Genomic DNA, 10,991 nt, shown 5'->3' with positions numbered 1-10,991 from the left:
GCTTCCCCCAGCTTGCCATGGGCTGCTGCCGGTGGGCAGCCACACAGCCGTAATCCTCGCTCCCGATGGCTGGGGCAGATGGGACCGGGCAAGACAGAGGAAATCGCTGGGCAGCAAATGTGGGAAGAGGGGATCCTCTTCAGCTGGGTTCCGCTCCTCCAGCACGCGCACAGCTTTACCTCTTCCATTCACAGCACAGCCCTCCTGCTCTCCAACCTCTTCCCCATCAGCTGCTCTGGAGAGAGCAACCCTCAGGAGATTAGCAGGTCCCGGGAACCCCTGCCTCTCCTGCCCATAATGGCCCGAGGCGCGTGATTATCTCCCGATAACCTGGAGTGCTGTGCAGCTTAAAGCACAACTTGACTTTTACATTTTCAAACTAACTCTGGGGTAGTTTCTAAGCAACCTGTTTCCATGGCAAAGAATCCTGGGGTTAATCAAGGTTTGTTTTCTGTTGTTGCCTTTTTTTTTTTTAACTTAAATATCATTTTATTGAATTTTGCCCTGTGCAGGTGGCTGTTTCGGTGTACTTCAGCCCAGCCTGCGAATGATGGCTGTCGATAAGTCTCCAATAAAATACACAGGCAAACCAAAGGAGGTACACTGCGTAATCACCTTTGGTATCTAAAAAGGTCCAAAAATAGCTCATATTTGTTCTAGTTGTGCTAAACAACGTGCTCGGCTAGCACAGAGCAGAGCCCGGCTCTTCTCTTGCCTTGTCTTTTCCCAAAGCTGTGGCACAGTGAACAGGCTGGCGCAAGGACAAGCCTTTGGCTTTGGCATCTGCTGAATGTTTAACCAGATTAGTTTACCACAGGCTTCAGTAAGAACTGGGGAAATTATTTCTGTATCCTGGGAAAAAAACCACCACTCCTATCCAGCCTGTTGGCCAAAAGGTCAAACAGTAAATTTCACAGCCTGTAAACATTTATTAGGCATTAAGTGTAAATTTCAAAACAGTCACTTCAAACTGAAAAATGCAGAGCTATGTGTGAAGCGTTGGCAGAAGCCAATGACAATTTCTTAACAGCTTTTCCTTCAAAGGTTTTTGGTGGTTTTTTGCTTTGTGGCTTTTTTTTCCTCCCCAAAAGTGAAAAGCTTGTCAAGGATGATGCGACTCAACAAGTTGATGAGAAGCTCAGACTTACATACTGGGACTCTCAGTCGACACCAGCTCCCCCCCTGCCTATTTTCAATGAAAGCAGAGATGCGTTTTGTGCTCCCTAGCCTTCCCAGACTCCAGTATTTTTTTTTCCAAGCTTTGGATAATATTCCTCTGCTGGAATACTCCCAGCAGTCACCTTATTATAAAGCCTATTGTCCCAGTTTCTCTTCCTCAGACGTGCTGGAGGTTGTTTTTTTTTCCCCAGCATCTATTTTCGCTTGTTGAGTACTGCATGAAGCTGCAGTTACAAAATTCACTTACTCCCACTGGCTCATCTAATAAAACTACAGGGTCCCATAAATGGGATTAAGCAGCCTCCCTGGGGCATGAGAACATCCCTGGATGATAGCCAGAACTTTTTTTTTCCCCCTGTGGCTCCAGCACCTTGGCCAAAAATTCCTGCTTAGCCCTTTGCACACCTACAGAACCCTCACTCAGCCAGTGCAGGGAGCTACTGGAGCTACACCTGACTTTGTAGGACCTGACCTTGTTCTTGGCAGGTCACAACTCATAGGTTGAGTAGGAATCCAAGAGGCTGAGCAAAGGCCAGTTAGTATAAATCAACATGGCAAGCTGATTCCAAGCATCTTTTTACCCTGTGTGATTTCTGCAGTGATAAAGCTGAGTTATGTGACGTATGTTGGCACTCATGCTGTGGCTAAGATTAGTTCTGGTCTGTCTGTTTTTAGAAGCATTTAAAATGCAGAATTTTTCATGTAGCAGGCTGATAACATTGCCCTTGCCTAGATGGAAAGGGCCTCACGTGTGACAAGCTGTGTCAGTTTGCAGGATTACCTTCAGGCACATGGAGAGCAAGGAAAAGGACCAGAGCCTACAGGAATCTGGTAGTTGAGCAGCTGGAGAGAGGAAGCTGAAGCATGGCTGAGAAGCGATTCTCATCCTGGTGCTGCAGCGGATTGTTATGGTGCAAACTCATTTTGACTTTCCTGAGCTGAAACCTCCTCTCGTGTTCTGTGGTTAAAAGTGACTGTGATGTGGTTAACTCTGATCCCCCCAGGACCAGGGATCAGGCAGGACTAAAGTAAAAAACCAAACCAAACCCACCAAATCTACCAGTACTGCCATATGCACGGCTAACATCAGGCCAGACACCATCCATGCCTCGGTGCATGCGTGTGCCTGACCAACAGAGCTACACACGATAGCTGTTCACAGAAGACCTGGCTTTGTTCAGTGAAATATGTTATGTATGGTGCATCAAAGGCAAGGGGGGAGCAGCATAACATGCGGCATTTCACCCTTAATATAGAATAAAAATAATATACAGGAGAAAAGTGTTACTTGCCCTGAACTTTGCTGCCCTTTTTCTCCAATAACAGCGAGCTCGCCACACTATCTATCTTCTAATGACCCTATCGCCTCGTAGGGCTAATTCAGTATTTCCCCCATCCCTGCTGTGGGGGGAAATTGCACAGCTTTCCAGACTGCTTTGTTAATGATTTAAAAGCTTAAGATTCCAAATATCTAGACAAAACCTGGTGTTCTCCTTTCCATTCCAGCATTGCTTACACAGATGAACGCTTTATTGTATTAAGGGTATGCAAACCTACAGCGAACGCCTTTGCAGAACAAATGCTGCTGAAGCCTGCTGAGATGCAATAAAAGCCACTAAGGTAAAAATAACCCTACTCTCACCAGCGCAGGAATACAAACAAAGGTACGGTGACAGCTTCCGAGCGCGCTCTCTGTCTAAACTGCTGCCCAGCCACATAAAAGCCCTTCTCCCCCCAGGGGCGGGGAGGGCTGGCCACACAGAAAGGGGGGGGGGCTGTTACCCCTGTCCTTCAGCAGAGACAGAGGTGCGCGGCTTCCTGATTTATCTTCCATGTTCTGTAACTGGACTCGCTTTGTCTGCTGAAATCTCTGGCCTTGTTTCCAGGTGACAACATATGACAATAGTGATTTCTTATCCTGACAGCAGGAACATGCTGAGCAGGATTTTGTACACCTCGCAGCAAAGCATGCCTGTCAACACTTCGTAGAGCTGATGTGTGTTCGCCTAAACCGTTTGTGCTCTTTTAACCTCTCCCAGCCTTCTCAGAGGAAGACCGGTGCCAAGACTGACAGCTTTCCAAACTCTGGTCCACCTGGCAGAGCCTGGGCTGACGTGATCGCAGGAGCCCAGGGAAAATGGGAGGGTAACAGCAGTAAATCCCCCAGCCTGCAGAAGGTATTAAGTGATAAAATACGCGGGAATGTCTGGCACATCCTCTTGCATAGCTGCCTTGCCTCTGCAGCTTTATGCCACCAGTGGGCCAAGAGCCCCAAGTATTCTGGCACAGGAGGTAGTTGGAAAAAAGCAAGTGGCACGTCTTCCTCCCCCGCCCCATCCCCAAATGCACTGCAAGGTAATCTGAAAGTCAGCTGTAACTTGTGGGCAAGCTAACCTCTAGCTCATTTTGGGTAGTAAATGATACTTCACCAGAGAAAGGGGTTAACTTCCACGCGAGACCCTGCTGTACAGGACTGAAACGTGCCGGAGGGAGGAATGGGAAAGGTGCAAGAGGGAAGGGGTTACCGTGCTCCCTCTGTCCCACGTTATTTGTACACCTGATACACCTGCATTTAAGAGACATTACCTCTGGGCAGCTTCTTGCAGCTTCATGGGTTGCTTGGCACTGAGGTAGATCAGGCAGGCATCTGCCACTTTATTCAGGTCACTCTCGCCTGCGGAAATGGAACAGAAAAGAAGGGTAGGAGGTAACCTACTCAGCGGCTGCTGCCTAACAGAATCAGCTCTAAATTGGCGGCAAGGGGCTTCTGAGCCTTTGAACTGCATGACCCAGAGCTCTTCTGACCTTGCCTCTTAAGCATCTTGCTGCAAAGCTAGGGAAGCAATCAAGGGCATTGAGAGAGGAAAAGAGCGACTAGCCAGCAAACCATCTCCCTCATCAAAGCCAGCTCCAGAAATTTAACCTGGGAGAATTTCAGAGAGTTTCATTCAGTAGAAGAACGTGAAGTGCCGCATTTAAAGGGTCACCCAGAGAGATGCCCCAAAATGGAACCAGTCAAGTTAGCCAGAAGTCTTATCTGGGCTCCAGTTCTTCAGTTAATTAAGAACAAATCACGGCCCAACAGGCCTAGCTGCAGCAACGCAGGTGCTCCGCTTTATACCCACTTCTCATGCACAAGCGAGATGAGCGGTCAGATTCTGCGAGGTGCTGGGGACCTCTCCCATTTGTCTCCTGGGGAGTAAAGAGCGACCAGCCCCTCCACACAGAACACTCAAAGAGGACAGATTAAGGCCCAGCAGGACCTGAACGGGCTGAGGCTGGAGAAGATCAGGAAATCAATCCCATGGGGCAGCAGAAGGACAAGAAGCAAGTGCAGGCCTGCTCAGCTGAGATGAAACAAGAAGAGGTAAGCCTGGCAGAGATCTCATACTTTCCCTGGTACTCACCCATGTCCAACTTCTCGCACAGGGAACCCAGTCCCTGCAACACAGCCAGCTGCAACTTGAAGGCAAGCGTGTGGTTGTACACAGGCCCGGCTCTGGCGCTTGCTGGGGCCTGGCTGAGGAGGGAACTGGTCAGCTTAGGCAGGACATCTTTGGAGAATCTCTGCCTCAGGAAGTCCCCGCACTTTTGAGCCAAGGTACACAGCACCTGGTGGAGAAACATCGGTTACCAGGGGGTAACTGCACGTACAGGTCTGGGAGGAGCCTGGCAACCTCGGGGGCTCGGCATTTGTTCTCCCTTGATAGTTTTTTCTGCAGTTGAGAGCAATGTGGCCACATCTGCCACAGTTTCCCATAACGAGCGGAAGGCAAATGCTCAGTGGAGAGGCCGAGACCTGCACCCTGCTCTTCAGTTCCACGCAGCTGACCGCTGGGACTGCCCTTCTCTCCTTAGCACAGCAAAGGTAAAAGTAGCTTGTGAAGTCTTAATCAGAATTGCTTCTGATGGAAAACGCCATTAAAATATAAATCAGCTTTGTGATGGAAGCAGTCCACCCTCACAGGCGTGCCAGCCAACAGAAAGGCCAGTTGGCTGCAGCACAGGGCACCCAGCACTACTGGTGTGTGCCCAGGGTAAAAACCAAACCGGCCTAGAGAATGGCCCTAAATACACGTGAAAATGAAGGAGGGATCCATGGGGCCAACCCACGCAGCCAGAACAGGGTTCTCTCTTGGAACTTCACTAAGCTCCTGGTCTCTGTGTGCAGCACTGAGACGCTGGCTATGCTGTGTTTGGCTTACGCTGATGCCACGCTTGCTGTCCCGAGATTTAGGAAGGAAGACACTCACAGGGGATTTCTTATAACAAAACCCAAGCTCGGTGTTGATGGTAATGATCCCTTGAACTTTACAAGAGTTAATTCGCTTTTGTGCGGCGACCTCGCCCTTTTAGGGCAGGCACATGTGAGGTGTGGCTACTCTGAAGTTCTAGTGTATGGCTTCTTCAACGTGGGGCATCAAAACTCTTATTTACACTGAAGGATTCTAAAACAAACCTCATTTTGCACAGCAGAGGAAGCCCTGTGAAACTCTGGGACTGGCAGCCTCTGGAAGCATGCTTTGCTGTCCAGCTTGTGAGTCAGGAAGAGGATGTGGTCAGTTGACATAGTCAGGAGCTCTTTAACAGCGTTGTTGTGAGGCCAAGTCTTTGCCTAACCTCTCCCCTCCCCTGCCAAAGCCTCCGTCATGAAACAATCCCTTTGCTTCAGTCTGAGGCTTCCGAAGGGGGGTGCTGAGACTGTGGCTCCAGCAAGGGCAAGCTGCACTATCCAGCGCCTCTGACAGCTGCTTGGGCTGTAAAAGAACCATTTTCCTCTTCCCTGCAACAACTACTGATATTGCTGTTTCCCCCAGGAACAGCGTCAAGGTTTTACCCGTGGACAAGCTGCAGTGGGAGGGGTACAAGCCTACCCCTGCAGGGTGGTGACCCTGTGTTCCGAACCACATTTAAAAAAAAAAAAAAAAAAAAAAAAAAAAAAAAAAAAAAAAAAAAAAAAAAAAAAAAAAAAAAAAAAAAAAAATCACTCCACAAGCTCCATGCTTCTCTCACGGGCCACAGCAATGCCTGAGCCGCTTGCCTTCTAAGCGCCAGCTTGAAGGCTGTTGGCAGGGATTCGCTGCTGTACCTTGAAGGCTCTGAGCACTGCCAGAGGGTCATCACTAATCAGCCGGGTGACGAGAGCTGGCCAGACTCGATGAGCCATGGGAAGCAGATGGTTTCCGTGAGGATGCAGCACAGTTACACAGAGCTCCAGCACGTCCAGGACCTGGGCAGGAGGGGTAGGTAAGAGACTTTCAGAGTGCTGCGGTGCCAGCAGCACCAGGCATTCGGGTGGATCCCCAGCGCCACAGCAGGGAGCCAGGAGAAAGAAGGGCTTTGATACGGCAGGGTACAGTTTTCCCTCAGCATGAGTGGGGATAAGTGAACAGCGCACAGGACACCGGGGCAAGGGACGAGTAGCACAGTGACATAACTTGTGCTGGGCTACAGAGCCGGGCTTGCAGCAGGGTGTGATTTCTGGCCTGATCCCGCAGGCTGAGCTGTGCGCTAGGACCCGACTGTGGCTCTGGCACAGCAGCAGGATCACCTGGTAGGGCTGGGGCCTCTGTGGTAGGAATCTGGGTTATGCCTCACCGCTGCATTTGCCGTCTCGCTTTGCAGTTTAAAAGGAGGCCACCTTCAAAGGGTTTTCATAATTAAAAAACCCCAGGCTTTTAGCCCTGCTTAGCATCACCCCAGCAACTTCAGAAATGTTCATCAGTCTGTGCGCTACAGTCTGAGCAAGGGGGATGGGAGTCCTTGATGGGAGAAAGATGCTTCTGCCTCCTCCACCAAAGGGCGAGGCACGAGACTTGCCTATTGCGAGCATCGAGGGAAGGTGCCTGCTACGAGGATACCCGTAAGATTCTGTGTAGTCTAGCTGCCATTCCTAAAACAGATTACTCCCAGAAAACTGTCTCCCTTTCTCTTCCCAGACTTGGAGGGTCTGTCCTGAACAAGCATGTGCCAGCACTAACCTCTTCACGGCAGGAGCCCAGCAGGCATCGTGCACGTGTTGACAAACTACCGGCCCCCTTCAGGGGCACTGCCTGTCCCCTCCAAGCCAGCATTTACCAACCTTCAGCCGCACTCGGAGGCTCCCATCAGACAGCAAGTGGATGCACCTCTCCATCACATCTTTGGCCAGTTGAGCATGGCTTGGCAGCAGAGTTTCTCCTTCTGTGTCCGAGTCATTTGGCTCCAGCTTCGCAAGGGGGGGAACCTCATCTGGAAGACAAAACCATTACTGAAGCCATGAAAATGACTTGGAAGTTCTGGGAGATCACAATATGCACCCACAACTGCTCTGCAAATTCCCCGGTGAGGCCTCAGGCATTTTTTAACGTATTTAGATGTAGTCAAGTCTACGCTTGAGTCGTGCGAGTGAAGCGTCAGATTCAGTTAGGAGTGTGGGACTAGGGCAGGTTTGCTTTCTTTACTGGACAGTGCAGTTGGTCTGACATTTGCAGTCTCTCCTCATCATGGACTTACTTCCCATTGATTTTTATTAAAAATGAAAAGCCTGGGTATTTAAAGATGAAGTACTTAAAGGTCAGGATTGCAGCATAGCCCAGTAAAGACTAAAAAGTTCCCTATGTGAGTGTCTGCATGCCCTGCCAAGGCCAAGTGATAAGGGAGTGGTGGCACCATTAGCCAGGAGAAAATGGTACAGGGATTCCCAAGGGAGGCTGAGGAAAATACAGTAGGATCCTGGAAGGAGGAAACTTTGGGTCCTGGACCCAAATGGCTGGTTATGAGGTAAGGAAAGGCAGTGTGTGCTTGTGTCTTAGAGCCAGACAAGCCTCGATTTGCAAACATTTTGCTGCCTGCCCCCCCCTGCATTGCACAGCATGAAGCAAGAACACCCGGCAGCTCCTTAGGTGAGCTAGGGCCAGCTCAGAGCAGACCTGAGGCTGTCAGGAGCACGCTAGGCTTTCAGCCCGGTCCCGAGTCCCCCATCTGACAAAAGGAAACCTCAGAGGTCGCTGTCTTTCTCCACGCTGAACGTACTCTTCTCCAGTCACGCATGGTACTGACCTGCCTCCTCATCCCCTGCCTCGGGAAGATCGCCCTCTGCGATCTGCTTCTGTCTGACGTAGTCAAGGAAGAACTGTTCCACTTCTTGCCTTGTCACCACCGGCTGCCCCTGGGACAAAGTCCTGCTCTGCCACTCAACGGTCTGCCTTTGCTGGTGTTCCTCACCGCAGGATGATCCAAACCACTGGACTGCAAAAAAGAAACTGATACGTCACTAAGTAATCACGATGCCCTCCTGCAAGTCAGCAAGGTACCACAGGCTCCCTGGGAGATGAACATGACTCTCGAGTCTTGTGGGACTGAGCTAGAGAACCGGGCACCTGCTGTCACGTCACCGTGACCTCCCTGGTGGTAGGAGAATGTTAAAACCCCTGATGTAAGAAGGAATATACTCCGTGTGCTTCTACAGAACACTTGGAGGAGCAGCAAATCCATCCTTTCTCAACCACTACAGGCCCCGTTCCTGCAAGTCCACAGGCCAGGCAAACAGAAACTGGCTGTGGAGAGCGGAAGCTACTGGGGATCCTTGCTCGAGAGCGGGCCCACCAAGCAGAGCAAAGCTGCCATCCCACTGCGGTACCTCAGCTACGTGACATCTCCCACGGCAAGTCGAAAGGTCAAAGACAAGTACCCTTGGTTACAGTAAGACTGAATTACGCAACATAAACATCATTTAGGTACCTAAAGCTGCCATTACGGAGTGGAGGACCCCGAGGAACGTGGAAGCCTGGTTACTGTAAGACTGGTCTAATGTGGACAAGACATCTTGGATAACGTCTTCTACCAGCGGCAGCAAGCTGGCATCTGAATGCCTCAGCATAGTGTCCAGGACCTGGGAAGCATGCGGCTGGTGTGCCAGCTGGCGCAAATTCAGGGAAATGCCGTTCACCAGATAGTCAGAATTCTCATTAATCAAAGACCGCACGGAGTCATATCTGCAGGCCTCGCATATGTCCACCAGCGTCCCCAGTGCCGTCTCACTGATGAGCAGAGTCTTGTCGCCAGCCTTCTCCAACACAGGGTAGAGAGCTGACAGCAGAAGCAACCGGAACTCCTTCCCGAGGACAGCGGCGAAGCAGCCGATGCCTTCCAGCTGGATGCAGATCTGCCAGATGTTGCTGTTCATGGTGCGGGTCGTTACATGCGGCTCTGGGGACGGAAGCAGGATGCTGCTGTGCGCGCCTCCAGGACGGGCAGTAAGTCCTGAACGCTGCACAGAGTGCTCGTGGCCGGTTTCTTCTGTATCAATGCTGGTGATCAAATACCAGTTCGCCTGGTCTGTGTACTCGTCGAGAATGGACACTATGGACCCTTTGAGATCGTCCATGTTCAGTGGAATTGCCCGTTCCTGAAGGACATCCACCCCCATCCCAGCCGCTCCTGCAACCAGCTCGTTGAGGACCATCGCTGCCTGCTTTCGGTACATGCCAGATTCACCGTACAGCCCCATGAAATGATCCACAAGCAGATAGAGGTTCCCGTAGTAGCCAAGAACACGACAAACTTGCTGAAGGAGCTGGAAAACTTTCTCCTCCGTGAAGAAGCGGAAGTATTTCTTCTGACATCTGCCTTTCTGCACACCGTGCTGCCAGGAGCCCGAAGGTCCGCACGCGCTCTCGCAGCCCCAGCGCCTGTCTTCCACGATCTTCACGTCTGTCACATCCAACTCCAGGACTTGCATCAGCGCTCTGGAGAGACGGTGGAGGTGGGATGTGGAGTTGAGGACAACGTTAATCTTGGGGCCCAGCAGCTTCAGATAGCCGAGCAACAAGCTCAGAGTGGAAACCTTGCCCGTGTCATCCTGAGAGTTCATCAGGCGAGGAAGAGCCGTGGCAAGGGAATGGAGGTTCTCAGAGAGGACATCAGCAAGAGCCCTGCTCTGCGCTACGATCCTCTGCTCCGCAATGCCCCGCAGAACCTCGTTACACCTGCTCTGGACTTCGCTGTTGTCATCGTTCACCAGCCCAACCAAGGCCTTTAGAAGATGACTGAACGAGTCCACCAGTGACCGACTGCAGTTCCTCAGCAAGTGGTGGACCAGCTCCACCAGCTCCAGTCTCACTTTCCAGTGGGGGTGAACTGAAGAAAATTCAACCACTTTATGCAGGAGGAGAGAGAGTTTTTCGGCAGTACTTTTACTCCAGTCGGGTCCTCTATGGACCATGAGTTCTGACACTCTGCTGTGTTCCACTGGCAGCTTTTCTTTATTCTTTGGGATTCTGGCTAGCTGTGCATCAGCCATTACCAAGCCAACAATCAGATAAAAGAGTCTAATGGCAGAGACGGTGGGTTTGTGACCTTGTTTGATGTCTCCAGTAATAACCCGAGACAGCGTAATGGAAATCCCAGGCAGAAAAGAAGCAAACAAATCCCCACATTGCTGTGCCTCGTCTTCATCTAGGCGTCGATGCTCCTGGCAGTCACACTGCAGAACCAGGACCTGTAAGCACTTCAAAGCGGAGATCTTAATTTGCTTTGCTTTTTCTTGCTCCGCTAGGCCCAGAAGCAAAGATACGGCAAATCCTAGGAGAGGAAGGGTGGAAGGTTGGTACAGAGACAAGATCACGTCCCCATAAGCTGAGTGCATCAGGGTGTGGAGCGCCTGGATTACGGCCAGCTTCAGCTCCTCGGACAGCGAGGCTGTTCTGCTCGAGCCCGAGGGGGGAGCGAGGCAGGCGCAGAGCTCAGAGAAAAGCTCCTGCAGGAGCTCCTGCTTCTTCACGCACGTCGCTGCGAGGACGGAGCAAATGCACTGCACCACGCTCTGCACC

The 10,991-nt window shown here is 51.1% G+C and overlaps 1 protein-coding gene across 1 annotated transcript in view; it reads right to left on the bottom strand.

Moving 5' to 3' along the window:
- TTI1 (TELO2 interacting protein 1) overlaps positions 1–10,990 on the bottom strand; it is a gene marked incomplete at its 5' end in the record, with an annotated part of 14,038 nt that extends 3,048 nt beyond the window's left edge. The window contains 6 exons of the mRNA XM_035901314.1: positions 3,766–3,853; positions 4,587–4,791; positions 6,269–6,409; positions 7,262–7,410; positions 8,221–8,409; positions 8,902–10,990. Of these exons, the coding sequence (XP_035757207.1) occupies positions 3,766–3,853; positions 4,587–4,791; positions 6,269–6,409; positions 7,262–7,410; positions 8,221–8,409; positions 8,902–10,990 (2,861 nt within the window). The remainder of the gene's footprint in view (positions 1–3,765; positions 3,854–4,586; positions 4,792–6,268; positions 6,410–7,261; positions 7,411–8,220; positions 8,410–8,901) is intronic.
- Position 10,991: the final 1 nt, after the last annotated feature.

The sequence above is a fragment of the Egretta garzetta genome, unplaced genomic scaffold (assembly GCF_000687185.1).
Source record: "Egretta garzetta isolate BGI_Z169 unplaced genomic scaffold, ASM68718v1 scaffold999, whole genome shotgun sequence".
Lineage (NCBI taxonomy): Eukaryota > Metazoa > Chordata > Aves > Pelecaniformes > Ardeidae > Egretta > Egretta garzetta.
The sequence above is the reverse complement of the archived record's forward strand: the minus strand, read 5'-3'. Positions and strand labels throughout refer to the sequence as shown.